Source organism: Caenorhabditis remanei, chromosome V (assembly GCF_010183535.1).
Source record: "Caenorhabditis remanei strain PX506 chromosome V, whole genome shotgun sequence".
Classification (NCBI taxonomy): Eukaryota; Metazoa; Nematoda; class Chromadorea; order Rhabditida; family Rhabditidae; genus Caenorhabditis; species Caenorhabditis remanei.
In genome coordinates, this window is record NC_071332.1 from 10,528,753 (window position 1) to 10,548,108 (window position 19,356).

The 19,356-nt window shown below is 37.5% G+C and overlaps 7 protein-coding genes across 7 annotated transcripts; 4 read left to right on the forward strand and 3 right to left on the reverse strand.

Annotated features, from left to right (window-relative positions):
• Positions 1–133: 133 nt before the first annotated feature.
• On the forward strand, positions 134–2,915 carry GCK72_018826 (uncharacterized protein; the record flags this gene model as incomplete). Its single annotated transcript, XM_053732758.1, has 9 exons — positions 134–251; positions 1,523–1,617; positions 1,696–1,785; positions 1,835–1,915; positions 1,966–2,051; positions 2,102–2,230; positions 2,283–2,412; positions 2,459–2,612; positions 2,728–2,915. 9 exons carry the CDS (start codon positions 134–136, stop codon positions 2,913–2,915), a joined length of 1,071 nt encoding a protein of 356 aa, XP_053581671.1.
• Positions 2,916–3,291: 376 nt separating this feature from the next.
• On the reverse strand, positions 3,292–4,381 carry GCK72_018827 (uncharacterized protein; the record flags this gene model as incomplete). The annotated part of the gene is made up of 3 exons (XM_003110342.2): positions 3,292–3,468; positions 3,541–3,728; positions 3,964–4,381. The coding sequence occupies 3 exons, from the start codon at positions 4,379–4,381 to the stop codon at positions 3,292–3,294; spliced, it is 783 nt and encodes a 260-aa protein (XP_003110390.2).
• Positions 4,382–7,283: 2,902 nt separating this feature from the next.
• On the forward strand, positions 7,284–8,583 carry GCK72_018828 (uncharacterized protein; the record flags this gene model as incomplete). The annotated part of the gene is made up of 3 exons (XM_003110555.2): positions 7,284–7,506; positions 7,663–7,856; positions 8,266–8,583. The coding sequence occupies 3 exons, from the start codon at positions 7,284–7,286 to the stop codon at positions 8,581–8,583; spliced, it is 735 nt and encodes a 244-aa protein (XP_003110603.2).
• Positions 8,584–8,739: 156 nt separating this feature from the next.
• On the reverse strand, positions 8,740–9,906 carry GCK72_018829 (uncharacterized protein; the record flags this gene model as incomplete). Its single annotated transcript, XM_053732759.1, has 5 exons — positions 8,740–8,796; positions 8,842–9,225; positions 9,273–9,410; positions 9,456–9,608; positions 9,865–9,906. 5 exons carry the CDS (start codon positions 9,904–9,906, stop codon positions 8,740–8,742), a joined length of 774 nt encoding a protein of 257 aa, XP_053581672.1.
• Positions 9,907–10,346: 440 nt separating this feature from the next.
• GCK72_018830 (uncharacterized protein) lies at positions 10,347–11,113 on the forward strand (the record flags this gene model as incomplete). Its single annotated transcript, XM_003110267.2, has 4 exons — positions 10,347–10,523; positions 10,569–10,668; positions 10,735–10,874; positions 10,919–11,113. The coding sequence occupies 4 exons, from the start codon at positions 10,347–10,349 to the stop codon at positions 11,111–11,113; spliced, it is 612 nt and encodes a 203-aa protein (XP_003110315.2).
• A 105-nt stretch (positions 11,114–11,218) lies between these two features.
• Positions 11,219–12,212, reverse strand: GCK72_018831 (uncharacterized protein; the record flags this gene model as incomplete). Its single annotated transcript, XM_053732760.1, has 3 exons — positions 11,219–11,383; positions 11,721–11,955; positions 12,163–12,212. The coding sequence occupies 3 exons, from the start codon at positions 12,210–12,212 to the stop codon at positions 11,219–11,221; spliced, it is 450 nt and encodes a 149-aa protein (XP_053581673.1).
• Positions 12,213–14,695: 2,483 nt separating this feature from the next.
• On the forward strand, positions 14,696–19,355 carry GCK72_018832 (uncharacterized protein; the record flags this gene model as incomplete). Its single annotated transcript, XM_053732761.1, has 19 exons — positions 14,696–14,737; positions 14,783–14,970; positions 15,044–15,153; positions 15,203–15,450; positions 15,614–15,725; positions 15,774–15,899; positions 15,947–16,059; positions 16,175–16,294; positions 16,664–16,927; positions 16,984–17,085; positions 17,133–17,312; positions 17,356–17,568; positions 17,619–17,795; positions 17,839–17,983; positions 18,032–18,270; positions 18,317–18,552; positions 18,597–18,789; positions 18,834–19,107; positions 19,153–19,355. 19 exons carry the CDS (start codon positions 14,696–14,698, stop codon positions 19,353–19,355), a joined length of 3,285 nt encoding a protein of 1,094 aa, XP_053581674.1.
• Position 19,356: the final 1 nt, after the last annotated feature.

Sequence of the window (19,356 nt, forward strand, 5' to 3'; positions counted from 1 at the left end):
CATTTTCCCACGTTTTGTAATTCTTACTTCTCCTCCCCCTCTCTCTACCCATTTCCTTCTCATTTTCACTCATCTTTCCTCTCGTTTCAACAGCTTCTTCTATTTTTTCAAGCATCTTTTTTTCAGAAAAGCCATGGGTCTTTGTCAAAGTGAAGAGGAGAAAGTTGGTTCTCAAAAGAGTCGCGCAATCGATAAAGAGATCAAACAGACTCAATCAAACGATGAACGAACTGTGAAACTTTTGTTGCTTGGTTAGTTTTGATTAGAGCGTTTTTGAGTTGACTCTGATAGGAAAACTTGAAGTTCCGTTTCTGCCATTTAAGAATGGAAAATAATAATTAAGTGACGTGTTGACAGAAGGTTTCCATGGCAGTAGACAGGCGGTTTGATGAATTGTGGAACTGGGGCAAACAACTTATAATTCTTGGGGTTGGAAGGGTCAAAAAACACAAGGAAAACTTCAAGAATTGTCTATTATATTGTTAAGTTTAGGATTAGAGAGAGGGATGTACTTTTCAAATAAGGAATAGATTCTCTGTCTTGATTTTTGAGATTCAAGAAGAATGAATAGAAGAAAGCGCGGATCATTGAGAATAAAGATGAGGTAAACTACATAGATAATTCTAGATTTTCAGAATTCCAAAGTAGAATGAAAAGCGTGGTATTGAGTAGAATTGTAAAGTGTGATCAAAACTCAGAAAGAGATTTTCACTGTCTTATTCATTAATTTATAAATTAACACAATTCTTATCATGCTTCTTAATAGCTCTTGACCTTACAAACGTCTTTTTTTTTAGTACTTTTGAAACGTAATGTTATATCGTTAGATGGCAGGAGAGTGGAGTATAAATAACCATTCATTTACATGAGGAATAACCAAAAACTACTAGTTCTCTAGGCTTATATAGGCAGATCTTTTTGCCACGTATGACCTCAGGGTTAGGCGATCACTAGGCTAGGCCATGCTAGTTCACGCCACAACACGTAACTCTCAGAAATGTGTCATTCCGATTTCCCTTCTTCTTGGAATTTAACTTTCACGTTCCATCTCACTACTCACTGTTCAAGTAATCATTCTGCTATTATTTCCGTTCTAATCCTTCCTTTTTCTCTCGAACAATCGTCAGACTAGAATTAACTTGCGTAATTTGTGCGTATTTTTTCAATTCAATATTTTTCGAAAATAGAAGTAACTGGTAATCTTCTGATGATACAGACAATTCTCAAAGGTGGGAGTTTCGGTGTGTCACTATGATTCTGATTCAACGTCAGATGACGTAATGAGGCTTCTGATAGTTGTGTATTGCACTTCGTTTGTTTGTTTCTCTTTAGCATCGAAAAGTGCAACAACGTCTCGTTTGATTAATTAAGGAATCAGAATTCTCATTCAGAAATCGAAATCTTTCCTGGAGATGTGTACTCTGACCCCCACGCAAATAATGCAGATATTTACACTTTTTGGGATTGTTGACTGATGAGATGAATCTGAGGGAAATAGAAAACTTTGATTTTTTGTTTTCAGGAGCTGGAGAATGTGGAAAATCGACAGTGTTAAAACAAATGAGACTTCTCACATCGAAACAATATACGGCGGAAGAATTGGAAACGCAGGCAAAGGTAATAGAAATGAAAAGACCACTCTGGCATTTGGGAATATCTAAAGTTGATATCAGTTTGAGATTATTTAATTTTCAGTTGGTATTCACAAACATTGTGATCGAAATGGATCATCTAGTCAAGGCAATGCCGGCTGCAGGGGCAAATTTTTCAGATCCTCTGAGAGAGGTGAGTATAGTGGAAACAAAGCAATATTTTAACAACAATAAACCTTCAGCATGATGTCCATATGATGACACTCTACATCAAAGATATGCAACATAAAGATTTCAGTAAAGACGCATCTGAACATGTGAAAGTACGCAACTATTGTAGCCTACCGAGTATATTCAATAACTCCTGTTTCAGAAATTATGGGCTGATCCCGTCGTTAAGAAAATGTATGCAGATCGAAGAGAACACAACATAAGAGATATTGGTGATAACACTGAATAGTGAGATCAATCAAGGCAGATTTTAGTTTTTAAATCGGAACATTTTTCAGTTTCTTCGAGAATCTTGATAGAATATCAAAGAAAGAGTACACTCCAAATGCAATGGACACACTTCTCTTGAGAACAAAAACAACTGGAATTGTGGAGGTTCAATTTGAAATTAAGAAAGTGAAATTTAGGTGAGCCAATCGGAGAAGAAGAAAGAGCATTGTCTATTTATTCAATTTTCAGAGTGTTTGATGTTGGAGGTCAACGATCAGAGAGAAAGAAGTGGATTCATTGTTTCGAAGATGTCAATGCAATCATCTTCATCGCTGCTTTGTCTGAATACAATGAAGTTCTTTTTGAAGATGAAACAACGGTAATATTTCAAATCGATCCTTTATTTTCATATTTTATCTTTTCAGAATCGAATGATTGAGTCAATGCGTTTATTCGAGTCAATTTGCAACTCTCGATGGTTCCATAACACGAATATCATTCTTTTCTTGAATAAGAAAGATTTGTTCGCCGAGAAAATCAAGCACGAGGGTATTCAAAAGGCGTTCCCTGAGTATCGAGGTAAGTGGAATAAGGGGTGAGAAAGAGTGAGATATGAATATTAGAAACTTAAAACTCATCTTGTAAAAGTTGAGCGGGCCTTAATAATTTGAAGTACTTATTATCGACTTTTCAGGCCAACAAAACTACGAAGAAACCGTGGCATTCATAAAACAAAAATTCGAAGCTCTATCGAACAATCCGAAGAAAACTTTCTACGTTCACGAGACGTGTGCAACGGACACAAACCAAGTACAGAAGATTTTGGATTCTGTAATCTCAATGATAATTCAAAGTAATCTTCACAAGTCTGGACTCTATTAGATCAATGTGTGATGTGCTCATTGTATTTCCTCCCTCGTTTTACGTGTCACTCTCCTGAATTTGAATTTGAAAATTTATGTTTGATCGTTCTTACGGTTTTCTTTCGATATTTTATTTTGTCTGATCAGATAGGCAAGCTCACACAGACTTAGAGTCTTCTTCCAGTCTCTTCATTATTTCTTGTTCCTTCCACAAAAGAAACTTCGAATTTTCTTTTATTTTGATCTCATCTGAATCTTTTTCTCATCATTTTTCCTATCTGTGTTTTCCTTTTTGTGTCAATTCCATTCACATTGTCTTTATATTTCCTTGAAACTTCTTCATTGTATAATTGAGAAAAACAAAAAAACCAGTTTCCCAAAAATAAATGAATTTCTTAAGCTTTTGGAGCAAAACTTGCACATCCCAGATGAGTGAGCTCAATGGAGCTGATTCCAAGAAGGTTCATAAACTTTTTCTCAGATGCCGAGTCAAACTTCCATTTCGACGTTCCCGAATCACAGTGAAGGTTGTATTTGGATGCTATATCAAGAATATCGTTTCCGTTTATAATCTGAAAAGACTGAAGACATCAGAATCATGTTAGCGATTGCATAATTAGGGCATTTCAATAAAAAAAACTAACATATTGATCATTGAAGAACATCAAGGCCTTCTGGGATTTAGGACAAGTCATTGAAACATGTTGACATCCAACAGTGTAAGAGAAACGTGGAACTCCAAATTTGAATTCAGTTTGTGGGATGTTGAATGCGTATTGCATGTCAAACAAAGATTGAGTCATAATTGGTGGAGGTATAGAGCAAGAACAGTCTGAAAATATATCTGTAATTAAATATGACATCGTAACAGATAGTTTCTGTGATTTTTGATGATTGTAACATAAATGTTTTGATTTGAATAAAACATTTTCAGCCACGAAATATAATTGTTGCTCTTGAAATGCCAAATTCTGATATGTCTGATTTTAGTGATGTTGGTTATTTACTACCGCATTTAAGGGTAGCATGACATTCAAGAATCGCACGGGCTTCTCTCAAAGTGTTACCTTCTGGAAGTACTGTAGTTGATGGAAGTGTCACTTGTGTCACTGGAAGTTTAGTCGAGCCTTCGAGATTTGAACCTCCGTACTCAATGCATCCAACTTCTGTTAAATGAAGATCCAAATCTTCTGTTGGCAAGTCTCCACTTGTCTGGTATTGTTGAATTAACGACTTGTCCATATCAAACATTCGAATACTTTGGTAACAGAAAACAGAAGGAATTCTATTGGGAATTTCCAAAATGTATTTCATATTGAATACAGCAAATGCAGAAGTTTTGGCGTCTACAGAAGTTGGAGAACATTGGAGAGGTTGCTCAGAAATGCAGTCATAATTTGGATTGTAGGTGGGAGCAGAGACATGATAATTTGCTCCGGCGAAAGTAGAATTTCCAAATCGAAGACGAAAAGAGAAGGTGTCCATGAAATCAAGACGAGTGCAAAGACAAGATGGACTCGGATTTACTGCAGGCTCGCATAGATCAATTTGTGAAAATACTGAAGGAATCAGAAAAGAGAAAAGAATCAGCGGAAGGCGGGAAGACATAACTGATAGAAAGGGACAGAGGCAGAGAACAGAAACGAATGAATATGAAAGAGTGAATATAGTGTTGGCACTTATTTGCATTCAATTATAAATCAGTTTATTGATTGATTATTTCAAACAGAAATCATTAATGTTCTACAGGTAACACTTCTGGAAAGAAAATCTGAAATTATATGACATGGAAGAAACTGGAAAAGTCAAAGTATGTGAGACGCACAGTAAACTAACAGTGAGGAAATTGAATAAAAATGGAATCGTGGTCTACTGAAACGGTGAATTGAGAGTTTCCGATAGAAAATGAGCTTTTCTTAAACATCATTAAAAATGGGCTGCAACTCCTTGATTCCTATTCATTGTGCCACCATTATGATGTTAATAACTTCTAACTTTTTCCTCCACGTCCGAATAGCCCAAATGAGTAATTTAGGTCACTACCGCTGTAAAAATTAACAGTTCTTGTTTAACGGGAATTGGAATCTAGTCATAACAATCTGATGTTTTCATTTTCGTTAGTGTTTGAACTTCACATTTCTTCTGGAAAAATGAAGTACGTATTTTGTCTTTTGTCCATCAGACAAATAGTTTACAACTTTTGTCTTAACTGAGTTATTAGATATAAACAATTTCACATGTGGAATGTGACCGGTTGTTTTTCTTGTTGAATATTTTCTCTTCTTTTAATTTTTAAGCTCTTCATAGATTTTCTTTTCAATTTTTTTTTCTTCTCTGCTAAACGCAATCTTTTTTTTAACTTTCTGACCAAATCTGACCACTGAACGCCAATCACGGCCTCCTGCGAGGGAAAAAAGTCGGAGAAATCGCGCGTTTCTTTTCCCTCTCTCGCTGCGCACACTCTCTCGCCGCAACTACAGTAAAATGGAATGAGAGTTTTCTGAGCCCGTTTTTCTCTGTCTTTCAGAATTTTGTCGTTAAAAAAGTTGAAAAACGGTTGAAGGAAGACATTTTTAATAGTTTATCACACACATTATCTCAAATTTTCAGACGGAAACATGAAATTTTTACGTTGATCCATTGGAGATCATTTGCGATCTATGATTCCATGAAAGTATAATTATTTTGTTCGAAACCACCGAGGGATATTAGAAAATAAGGTGGACTAGCCAATTAAACATTAAAAAATGTAACCTGTTAATCGTACAAGTACCTCACTCAGTGAGGAGTCAGTGAGGAGAGACTAGCGAGGTGTCGAGAGGAAGACAAAAAAAGTTTGAAGCAATGGTACAGGGTCAGAAATTGAGCAAAAGTCTTGAAATTTTGTGTGTAAACAGGTTACTCCTAGTACTTCAATTTTGTAGTTGGTCGTATTTTGATGTGGGTCTTCCCTGCGCTGCTGTGCTAACCTGAGCATGACTGAGTCTCTATGAGCTACAGTAAGCCAGGGAAAGGTCCTAGAAAAAAGTGACCAACTAAGAAAATGATATGCTAGGTTTGAACATTTTACTCACAAAATTTCATGTTTAACGGTCCATTATTGAGCTCACCGCAAGTTGTTGAAGTGAGAAACGACTATTTCTCTGTACATTTCTGCTGTTTTCGAAGCTAGAAAATTTTTGGGCGCTGTCAGTTTTAATGCAAACAAAATATGTTTTTTTGGAAAAGATCCGCAAAGACTTTCTCTACAAACCTATGGAAGCCGATTTTTGAAAACCTTTTCCTACCCGAAGATAATCGCTGAAAACCCTCGAAATCTACGATTTTACTGTGGGAAACTGACAATTTTTTGGGCACTCTCAGTTTTACACTTATTTTGACGTTCTATAGCTCAAATTGATCCTTTTCGACCGGTCTACCATTCTATGGTTTTACTTTTTTTCAAAAGTTTTTCTGAAGTCGGAAACTTCTGAATATGCTCGAAAATTGAGGTGTACTGTACTCTAATATTCTGAATATGAGCGTATTTCTTATTAGTACTGGTTATAAATGATTGGATAAAATGTAATCTGTCTCTGACTCTTTAGAAAAGTAACTTTTTCCCAAAAAAGAAACTATATCACACCGTTTTTGGCAATTTTTCGGTGAAAATGTGATCTCCTTTCAGTTATATCGAGCAAAAACAAGATTATGTTTAAAATTTTGCTAAAAATCGTATCATTCCAATTCGTTAAAAAAAATTCCGAAATTTTTGTGTTTTTCATGTCGCCGACGTCGTAGAAGTTTTCAGCAAGAATTTTTTCAGCGAATGTTGCAAGCGCGCTCTCGCGAAACCTACAGTAGTTTTGCCATAATTTTTTTACTCGCAGGAGGCCGTGCCAATGTTTTTAGAAACAAGTTTCTCTCTTTCTTTTTCAAACTTTCTTTTTTGCGGAGGAAGTAATGGCAACAATTGAGACGAAAAGAGATAATCCAGGGGTGTCTCCTGGTCGTCCACATCATTCACAGAAGTTTCTCAGGAGAAGAAGAAAGAAGAACACCCAGTTTCATGTCATCTGTCATCTTGTTCTCAGTGTGAGAAGGAGACATTTTGGCATTTTCATTTCGATCAAGAACGGGATTGAGATGCAGAAGAAGGAGTAGAAGAAGTCCTTTTCGAATGTTTCCATTTCTGTTATCACTGATTGTTATCTTATGACTTCTTTTTGTCTCTCATGTGGTTTCCAATGGCAGCGATAGTTTTCTTTCGAATTACTTATCGAATTAGAAGTTTCACTTCATTTGACCAACCATTCCATGTACGGAATTCCTTTTCTAACCGTTTCACTTTCGTTTTCTATTTCTGATTCTAATATTCGAAGAACTTGACAATTTTCAGTCATTCATCATGAAGTTGGTACTGATTTTTCTATCGATCATTTTGACGTCTTCTGATGCCAAGTCTCCAGCTAAAAGAGTAGCAGTCAGCTTGGATGACGATGGATTTCTGCAACTACTAGAAGTAGAAATTGCACGAACATTAAGAAGTGAATTGAGTAGTGACGATGATCTTCAGAATCTGGAAGCAAGTGGAGAGAACTTGGAAGAAAATGATGAATATTTGAAGAAATGTGAGTAAATGATGAAAAACTTAGAAGGATCTCTAGGGGAGCTTCTGTTACTCTTCTTCTAGTACCGACGTGAGCTCTGGAGACGACGATCCAGAACAGTCTCAGTGTTTTTCACCTAACCTCTATTCAGAACTTCACTTAATTTTCATGTTCCAGCTGGCTCTTCATATCCTTCAACTACCTTTGAACCAACAACAACAACAACGACCGTTGAAACAAGCACAACCACTGTCACAACAACAACAGCTGCTCCATCAACAACAACAACTGTTATTAAAACAACGAAGAAACCAGTGCCACCTCAATGTGTTGCTAACAAGGACTGCTACAAGGATTCCGAGTGTCCTTCGGTATGATTTCAGATATTATCAGTCAAGATATTTCGAGCCCTTCATTTGGCGGAAAAGGGAAGGAGCAGGCAAATTGACAGTAGAGCGCGTTTTAAACTTTTTGAATTTCTAGAAACTTTTCATTTTCCTATTTCCTGATTCCTGTTGAACCCAGCGTAGAAACCAGCCCAAATACAAACAAAACCGTCATCAGTCTGACCGTCTTCTCCCTCTCACTTCCCAGTACAGTTCTATCTATAGTTTATTGTGATGGCATCGAGAGACATGTCAATTTCGTGCTGCGATGTCCGAGTGGTCAAGGAGTTGGACTTGAAATCCAATGGGCATTGCCCGCGTAGGTTCGAACCCTGCTCGCAGCGAATTCTTTTGAAATTTTGAAATTATTTTTAATTGGCTTATTGAATTTCAGGGAAAATGCTTCGGGAGTGAACTCGGTTTATGCGATTGCAATGCATGCATCACTAATAAGAAGTGTGAAAATGATTCGGATTGTGGAGGACTTCGAAACGCGTGTGATCCAACAGGATACTGTGACTGTGTCAAAGCATTCCATTCTCATGGATTTGAACTCTTCGTAAAAGTTCTTCTAACATTTTGTCATCAGACCAAGTGCTCTCAAGACTCAGACAGCTGTTATGGTCTTCCCTGCAAAGTTGGAAAATGTAAATGCGCTCCAGTGACAGCATCGAGACTTCCAGTGCATTATTTCAAGCCAGGAGGGAAATAAAAACCAAATCTCAAAATAAATATCCCATGATTGCGAGATAGATTTTTAGAAAACTGTGTACATTGTCATTATGAATCGGGTAATCTCAAAAATAAAGTGTTTCATACTTTAAGAACTGTTCTATTTCTAATTGTTCTTGTCCTGGAGTTGAGCATTTCATTCCTTCTCCCAATCATACGGTGCGTCCATTCTCCCACCACATATTGCACAAGCCTGAAAAAGAAACCGGAGTTGTTCAGACTCGTTTTGAAGTGAAACCTCATGAAGAGTTTTGTAGATGTATTGGTAATCCACGTGGTCTTGATACTGTAGTTTGTCGAGATATAGAATGATTTTCTCAAATTCAGCACCACATTTGATCCCATTATACGTATCTTTCTTGGTTCTTGCCTCCTCTTTCAGCTTACAAACAGTTCCTTTATCCTGACTTCCTCTCCACGGAAGTCCAGCTGGCACCATCAAATCAATCATCAGATAGAACCAACTCTCACAATCATCTTTCCATCCCAATTCTTGACCCTTGTGACACGCAATGGAACAATATTTCAGAGTTCCTTTGAAACGGACTGTCACACGCGGCGTTTTCAACTCTTTACGATCGTTGAGAATTTTTCTCGAGATTCCGAAATCGAGGATGTAGATCTGTACGAGTTTAATTGCTAAGCGGGCCAAAGAAAGACGATTCTTACGGTATGACACTTTTTATCGGCCCCACAAGCGTAATTCGCAGGTTTCAGGTCTCTATGAATGAATCCGTACTTGTGAAGATCCTCACAAGCTTCCAAGCATTGAAGTGAGACGCTCAGACCCGTTGGAGGGGAAAATGGCTAAAGAAGTGAGAAATTTTCACATACAGACTCACTAATCCTCACCTTTCCTCTCTTCTTTTTCAAATCTCCCAGACTCGATCCAGCCAATTCCATCACCAAGAAGAAGTAACCCTCTTTATCCTTCTTTCCACGATCCACGATTTCAGTAAAATGCGAATTTTTACGCTCACTAGAAACTAATTTCAAAATTGCGATCTGGAAACCGTAGAATATCTCAGAAAACTCTAAAAACTTAATTTAAGAGTACCTCCATTTTCAACTTTGATGGTTTCTTTTCTTGTTTTCTCTCGACTTTCATCGCATAAAACTTGCCCGTCTGCTTATTTTTGACCTTATAAACTGCACCAAATCCACCTTCTCCCAACAGTTTGTCGACGACATACGTGTTTTTTCGGCTTGTGATTTCAGCATTCTAGAATGAAAATACGTATTGAAAATTAGATAAACTTACCGGCTTGAAATCAACATCCTCGTCTTCATACTCTTCGGACATCACGATTTACGAATATGAAGATTGTAAGTTTCTAATTGCAAACTACTGTTTGGTAACAGTTTGGAAAAGATTTTTGGTAGCGCTGGATTAGGAAAAAATGTAAGTGTCACGTACATTATTTCCCAGAAAGTTCACTATATAACGTGTCCACTTTTCTCTTTTTTTCCAGAATTTCTTTGATTTGCAAAAAAGTTTTCTTCCCATATCTTCATTCTCACCTGATGGAAAACCCGATGTTTCAAAGTATTTCCTGATTACTTTTCCGCATTTTAATCGGTTTTTCCACCCACTTCTTTCCTTTTTTCTTTTCATATCACTAAGTACACAACCGATATGTTCCAGAAACCAGAAAGTGTCACTAAAATAATGACAATAATGAAGAAAGTCTATAAAAGAAAATTGATAGTTATCATTATCAGTCGCTATCAGTCAACTCCATCATGTGGTCTCGTGTTTTGTTCGTCTTCCTCTCGGTTGTTGCAGCTCTGACAGAGGCTGGTGCTACATGTGATTTGACTGTTCAACCAGCAACATGGGCAAGAGTTATGGCAAGAAATGTATTCTTCAATGCGTGGGAACCTGATAGCTACTTCAATTTGCCTGGATTCTGTGTTAATGTGAGTTAAAAATATTCGGGAAGTGGAAAACCGTTATTTTCTCAGAATGACATGATGTCTCATTCCCTCAACTATTCATCTCATGTCAATCTTGCTGATCCATCTGTTCAAGTCAAGCAAGATGTCGCCACCAACACTAACTTCAGTAAGTTGAGATAACCGAAAGCTGGCAAAGCCATTGTCGTATCAACTCAACTCTATTCCATTTCAGCCGATTCTCTGATTAATTGCGGACAAAACAACTCTCGTGTCCAATGGTGTCAATCCCATTGCTCTAATAAGCAGCTTGAAAATCTTATTGTCTCAACTGCAGTTATCAACGGAAGTCTTCCGTTGGCTACTGCTAAACAGGTTATTCAAACTCAACTCATCTTTCAAACAGTAACAATTTCTAGGTCTACTCGACATTGGGATCCCCAAATGACACTACAATTGCTTCAATTCAAGTTGATTTGTATGCACAGAACCTCCGAATTGACTATGACTATTATGATGACATCAATTTCTGTTCAGTCTACGTGAAAGTCAAGAATCCAACCATGTTCCCTTATGCTCTCTTTGTAACTGTTCAGAAGGTTCTTGGTCTGTAAACTTCTAATAGTTTATTGATTGATTAATTATTCTTCAATAATGAAAATTGAATAATGTTATTGATTGGGATGAATACAAACACATAGATAGATTGAGAGTTTCGATTAATTTCTCTTTGGCACAATTGTGATCGGAATGGATTTTGGAAGTTGTTCCTGATTCTTCTCGTACTTCACAGTCAGAACCCCATTGTTGCTCAATTCAGATTTGATATGCTCTGGACGGACTCCAGTTGGAAGATTGTACTTTCTGATGAAATGACGTTCAACCTGAAAGAAGAAACATATCTAATAGTGCAAGCTAGACATCCGGAGTGTAAGGTTTCTTTCGATTGCGTAATAAGCTTGCATCAGGCGGAATTTCCTTGATCTTGGATGTTAATCTTTATGCAGAATATACACTTTTTGACCTTCTGGTAAACTAGAAATGACTAATTCTGGATTTCTGGGAGAATGCTATCTGGAAATAGTACTTTGACAATATATATGCAGAGTAGTAGTCTTCACCGAAAATCTCTAATGATGAGTTTATGAAATATGTACTCTTATGAAACCCAACAAAGTTCAAAGTCTGTCCTGTGTATTTTTGATCTCTCCTTTCGCTTACCTGTCCATATTTATCAGTTTTCTCGGCATGCTTTCCCTCAATGATCAATTGATTGTCCACAATATTGACCTTCAATTCTTCCGGCTCAAATTGGGAAACATCGACGGAAACATTGTATTCTTTGTCACTGTCAACGACGTCAATGGCATCTCCAACACGATGTCCAGTGAGCATCGTTTGGTCAGCCCAATATGGACGGATCATGTGACGGTCGAAGTCAACATCATCGAAGAATCTGCTGAGAAATTAATAGTTTTTTGACAAAAAAGTGAAGATATTTTGCTAGAATCATCTGATGGGAAGAAAGATAATTCGATTTGAGACAGGGTCACACTCAAATTTTGGGAAAATGTCACTGCTTGGTTTCATGGATGCTATTCACATCCAACTAGCATAAAATATTCATATTCCCCATTCATGATTTTTGGCGTTCAATACTCACCGGTGATGATTGAAAAATGGAGAGAATGGTGCTGGGAAACGGCGATCCATTTTTCTATTTTAACTGAAAAATGAAACTTTTCGAATCAAATAAAGACGAAACGGGAAGACAAAAAAAGAAAGAAAAAGGAAGAAGTTGCGATGAACTGTCGTTACTTCGCTTGCTTTTCTACTACTGTTCTATTATCCTCTGAGCAAATAAAAGTCGCCCACTTCTTTTTCTTTTAGTTTTTTTTTCTTTTTCGAGAAAGATTTCGAAACCTGACCAAAACAGAGAGAAGAAATTTGTTTAGAAAATTAACAAAACAAATTGATGATTTGGGTGTGGTAATGGCTCCACCGCCCTCTTCTTTTATTTCGTTTCCTATGGAATGTATCGAATCGTCTCGAAACGACGTTTTTTCGGTTGGAAGAAGAAATGGACTGATAAGAGGAAGTTATTGATGGCATGCATTCCATGTTCGTCATTTCAATGCTTATTTATAGTGGAAATGTCTCTTTATTTCTAATACTATTTCTATCATCCTGAATTAGCAATGTAAATAAAGTGGAAAGTACACTGGGTAACAAGAACAGAAATGAGAGAGAATCTGGGGGCGAACAGTATTGTTCCAAAATGATGATGGTATTGGATGACTGTGTTTCGAAATTTATTTTGCAAGTGAGTGACACTCGAAGAGAAAAATTGCAGAAAAAAGAGCGGAGACTGGGTCAGATGAGTATCTGGATTTCTATTTTGAATTGGGGAACCGGGAAAGTTCAGATCGTATTTCTTTCAGTCTTCTCTGTATTGACAAAGTTTTTGAAAAGTAGAAAAGAGCCGCGATGATCGAAACTTACTGATAAGCAGTGTATTGAAAATCGGATGAAGTGAGTCAGAAAGGAAAAAAAGAGAAAGTTTATTGAGCATGAAAATGGGTTGTCATCTTGTTGAATCTGGAAAATGTAGTTCCTGTGATCTTAAAGATTCGTAATCGGATCAAAAATCTGGAAATTCTGGTTTCCGTGCATGATGACTGTGTCATTGTTCCACTAAAAGTTATCCTCCAAGCACTCTTGTCGCACAACAAAGGTTATCTGGATCGTCAGAAATCCAAAAAGAACTCCGTCGAGCCGGATTCGAACCAGCGACCTAAGGATAACCACTGACTCTACACAGGTAGTTGGCCAGCGACGAAATACGGACCATATACGCGTCCGCGCCGGACTCAAAAAGAAGTAGCTAAGGACGATATGTGTGCGTCATATACGGTCCGTTTCGAGTCCGCGCGCCGAAAAAGTTGCTCCTCTCCCTCCCACCGCCAGCCCCTTCCCTACTTTTGTTTCCCGGTTGAGATCGTCATTTAAGAAGGAAGATTAGTGATAAAATTACTATTTTATTTAAAGAAAGATAAAAAGGAACATTGAAAATAATGAAAATAAGATGAAAACATAGCAAATTAGACATAGAAATCACAAGTTTGTCCGCCAGTCGTGTCCTTGAAATCAATCGAAATCCAATTGTCGTAGAAGCAATTTCCAGTCGTTGATTTCCGTTTTTCCCTTTGTATTTCTGAAAAAAATCAATTAATTGCGGAATAAAATATATTTATTCAGTTAACTTACTTTCGAAAAAGGGTTCCTCCTCCGAACAAATACAGATGTCATGTTTGAGAAGGAGTTCCGGCCAATTTTATCGAATTTCCTCACTGAAAAAATTTATTTTGAATAGAGAATGTTGAATACTATCACAAACCTTTGAGGAAATCGAAGAATTGGTTCCATTTCAGCTATCGCCGCTTCTTCTCTTCTTGGGGCCAACGGACTGACTGAAAACATACTAAATTTTCGATCATTCACAGTTAAATGCGAGAATTTTTCACGAAAAAAATTAATTAAAAGAAATTTCAATATAAAAAACATAAAGAAAGGCGAAACTTTCGAAAAATAGGGAAAGAAACGTTAAAACTCCGTAAATGATAATAAAATTATCATTATCCGAGAGGAGTCCGAGAGCTTCGGAAGAGCTGCTGCAAGCGGCCGCCGCGGCCAGTCCATACGGACTATTTCGCCAATCCATATACGGTCCGCGCTGAGTCCGCGCGCGGACGCCTGCCGCCCACTTCCTCCTCTTTTCCCGAAGTCCACACTGCGTCCATCTACAGTCCGTAGCGGGCCATAATTCCGCCGCGGACTCTATACGGGCGGAAAATAGAACTGAATCCGCATGCGGTCCGCACGCCAACTACCTGTATACAGTCCTCCGCTCTACCAACTGAGCTATCGACAGCACGGATCTGATAGTCTCTTGTGATATGACACTACCGTATACTTCCGAGCCAGTTTCATAATCTTCACATGAATCACAATTCTCGAAAGAATGTTGCCCTTACTTTCACGCATTAGGAAATGTTTCGGGAGGCGGAAAAATAGTTCTGTAAGGTTTCTCCAATAGGAGATTAGGAGGCAATCGCGGCAAACTTAAATGCTCTCCCCCCATCTTGAAAGATATAAAAAGATCTGCCGTCTGGAGGAAACTTCTAGCTTATGCAATAATGAAGCACTTTATGTTTCTAGTCTTGTTTCTAGTTACTACGGTATGTCCTACTTTTTTCTATTGAGAACTCAAGTATGTGTTTCAGATTCCCAGTCCAACTCATCTGCAAGTGGCAACTGGAACAACTGGAAATATAATTCGTGTCGGTTTCATTCATTGCAGAGATTATCAAAGTGCACCAATTACTGTGGGATACCGTACCTCTGCATCTGCTGCAAGTATTGCTGTCGACCGATTGAAAAGAGAGGGATTGATGGTTGGATGGGAATTCAAGTAAGTTATGAAGAGTACAGATACAGTAGTTATAGTGATTCTTCGTTTCCTTAATGATCTATTTCTCTTCCAGTTTCACTATCGTTTTTGATGATTGTGTTGAATCAGAAGCTGCTGGAATGACAGTTGATCTCATTGAGAAACATAATGTAGATGTTATCATTGGCCCTACAATGAACCAACGTAAGAACTCACCCTGCGAATGATTCCCATTCCACCGTAAAACTTTCAGCCACTCTCGCTGCTTTCATCGTTTCAAACTATTATAACCGTCCAATCATTTCGTGGGGTCTTGTCAATGCAGCCCAACTGGATGACTATGAAAGATTTCCGAATGCTGGAATCATGTCTGCTGGTCAAAGAAGTCTCGGTGTGGCAATTCGGGCGGTGCTGACTGAATATGGATGGAATCAGTTTGTATTTGCATATTTCACAGAGGAAGATGCAGAGAAATGTGTGACAATGAGAAATGATTTACAGGTGTGAATTGAAGTTGTCATCAGTTCTCGGGATTTTTGTTATTTAATCTGAGTTATTTTGTTTTCTAATATTTGTTATCTTGAAAAATCATCTTAATCCTTGCTTACCGAGTCTATCAGTTACATTTAAACACCTTCTATCCTTCCCATTATTAAATTTTCAGCAAGTAGTTTCATATTTCGGAGACATAATTCTTGCATATTCCATCCAAGTGACTGACATTTCGAATGAAGGGATGATCTCTGCTCTCCGGAAAATTCAATCCAGAGGAAGAAGTTCGTTGATTTTTTAATTGAAGAACTTCTTAAACTCTATAATTACAGTAATCGTAACCTGTATGAAAGATGGTATTGGACTCCGTCGTAAGTGGGTTTTGGCAGCCGAAGAAGCTGGAATGATTGGTGATGAATACGTCTACATATTCTCTGATATTAAGTCGAAAGGATACTGTAATTATTTCTCTTCTCAATCATGTTCACTTTCATTTTGTTTTCAGATGTCCCGATTCTCGGAGGTGGTGAGAGACCAGCATGGATTCCATCGAGTGGATCTGATGAAAACGACACAAGGGCTCTGAAAGCATTCAAAAAGTCTATATTTGTCTGTGACGTAAGTAAGAGTAAATGAGCATATTCGTATGTAGCCTAATCCAATATAATCTATTCCGCCTGATTCTCGAGGAAGCCACCCAAGAAGGCCAAAAAATCACGTTGTTTCTTTTCAGATGATGGGCCAAGGGTCTATTGCAACCAATTATACGGTATTCGGAACAGAAGTTGTTGCACGAATGAAGGAAGCACCGTACTTCTGTACGGATGATTGTGAAGGGAAGAACTATTCTGTGGTGGGTTTGAATAAGAAATCAGTGTCTCCACATCTTGAACAGAAGTTCTTTGCTCAGTCAGTGTTCAAAAATCCAATAACACAGAAAACAAGTAAACAGTCTGAAAAATACATTAAAAATCAAAAAATGAATCATTCTTAGTTTGACTATATTTTAACTGATATCTGGTGCACAATCTACAGAAAGCATCCGCAGTTTCTACGGAAGTCTTACATTAATTATAAAAAACGTTTGATAACAAACAAAAGTTATTTTTTAATCAGCAGTAGCATATTAGAGAGACTAGAATTGAAGTCTCACGTAGTCTGGAATGTTATTCCTATTGGTTGGAATACGGTAACGGGAAACATGACGATTGAAGTGTTCCAGGCTGCCACCTACTCTGGTCAACTCCACGACGCCGTCTACGCGTACGGAGTTGCACTCGATAAGATGGCGAAAGCAGGTCAAATGGTAAACTACCGTAATGCAAGTGCTTTTATGAGATACTTTCCACAATCGTTTGTTGGAATGTCTGGAAATGTGAATATCAATGAGAAGGGCACTCGAAACCCCACGCTTTTTCTCCTTTCATTGGATGAAAATGGCAATAACACTCTTAGAGCAACGATTTATGTGGAAAATATGAGTGCGGTAAGATGAAAAATAATCAAAAGATCACATGTAATACATTTTGTTGTTGTTTTCAGACATTCTCGCCGTTGTATTCAGATGAAGGGGTTATGTGGAGTTCTAGAAAAGGAAATGTCCGACCGAATGATGTTCCAGAATGTGGATTTACTGGAACTGGGGTATGAAAGTTTGGAAGTCTACAAATAATATTCAAGTAACGTTTCAGTGTCCGAAAAGTTTTGTGGAAGAGTATCTGATCTGGGTTATTGTCGCTGTCGTTGTATTATTTTTGGCAGTTTTGGCAGCTGGATCTGGAATATATTTCTCTATTAAAACTAGACGACAAGAAATAGAAAGATTGAATCAATTATGGCAGATTCCTTTTATACATCTTCATCAAATTAATGTAGGTCGCAGTGACTATTCATTCAGATATCTCTCGTTTTCAGTCAAAACAAAAAGGAAAAGGAGAGCACAGTGTTCGAAGTCTTCAAAGTGGAACTAGTACTTTATCATCGAGAACAACTGTTTCTATCAAGACCGAAACACGAAACTTTCTGTTTTTTAGTCTTCAGAGAGAATCTGATTATGAACCAGTCGTTGCTAAGAAACATGCTTACCGTCCAAGATTGGATGATGAAAAGTGTGCTTTTATGAGATCGGTAAGCTGAAATTTCAGAATCAGAAAAAGATAATGATTTGTTTATTACAGTTGAGAACCCTGGACCATGATAACTTGAACAGATTTATTGGATTATGTCTAGACGGACCTCAGATGTTATCAGTATGGAGATTCTGTTCTAGAGGATCGATGGCTGATGTTATTCTGAAAGCTACCATTCAAATGGACAATTTCTTCATTTATTCTCTGATCAAAGACATTGTTCATGTTAGTTAATTCCCTCAAATAGTCAATAAATTGATATTTTTAGGGGCTAGTTTTTCTCCATTCTTCAGTGGTTGGTTGCCATGGAATGTTGACTTCGAAATGTTGTCTGATTGATGACAGATGGCAAGTGAAGATTTCAAATTATGGATTGAAAGATTTGAGATCTATTGAGATGTATGAAAAGAAAGGTTGCATTGTTTTGATTGAGATTAAAAAAATAAAATTCCCATTTTCAGATCTCCTCTGGAGTGCTCCAGAACTGCTACGAGCTGAAGATATCAAGGGAACAAAGGAAGGAGATGTTTATAGTTTAGGTATCATTTGTGCCGAACTTATTACTCGAAAAGGTGTGTTCAATATGGAGGATAGGAAGGAAGATCCTGAAGAAATAATTTATTTACTCAAGAAAGGAGGAATGAAATCACCAAGACCTGATTTAGATTATGATCATACTATTGAAATTAATCCGGCATTGGTTGGTTTTTATCTTCGTTTAAATTGTGTATTTCTTTGATTTTTAGCTCCATCTTATCAGAGATTGTTACACGGAACGTCCATCTGAAAGGCCTTCAATTGAAACAGTGAGATCTCAATTGAGAGGAATGAATTCTAGTAGAAATGATAACTTGATGGATCACGTATTCAATATGCTGGAGTCCTATGCATCATCTTTAGAAGAAGAAGTTTCAGAAAGAACGAAAGAATTGGTTGAGGAGAAAAAGAAAAGTGATGTTTTGTTGTACAGAATGCTGCCAAAGTGAGCATACTTTCTTGTGGTGAAAACATAGAATCTTATTTCAGAACTGTGGCGGATAAACTAAAGCTCGGACAGACGGTAGAGCCGGAAACATTCGAACAAGTCACCATTTTCTTCTCCGATGTAGTTCAATTCACAACTCTTGCTAGCAAATGTACACCTCTACAAGTTGTTAATTTGCTGAATGATTTGTATACTATTTTCGATGGAATTATTGAAAGACACGATGTTTATAAGGTGCTTTTTGTAGTGATTTTCCCGAGAAATTTTTAATTTTTCAGGTAGAAACCATTGGAGATGGATATCTCTGTGTATCTGGTCTTCCTCATAGAAACGGAAATGAGCACGTCCGACAGATTGCATTGATGTCTCTAGCGTTCTTGTCGAGTCTAGAATTCTTCAGAGTCCCTCATCTGCCAAGTGAAAGGATCAATTTGAGAATTGGAATGAATTGTGGAAGTGTGGTTGCAGGAGTTGTTGGATTAACAATGCCACGTTTCTGTCTTTTTGGAGATGCAGTGAATACGGCTAGTCGGATGGAGAGCAATGGAAAACGTAGGGTTTCAATTAGAGTTTTTTACTTGAACCATGTGATTTCAGCTGGAAAAATTCATTTGTCTGCTGAAGCCAATCGTCTTCTAACTGAAACTGTTGGAGGCTTTGTAACAGAATCTAGAGGAGAAGTGATTATAAAAGGAAAAGGAGTCATGGAAACGTTTTGGCTTATTGGACCAAATTCTGGAATTCGTCCAACTTCTACAAAAAAGATTGTGAAACCTAAAAAGGTTTGTCAAAGAATTTAAA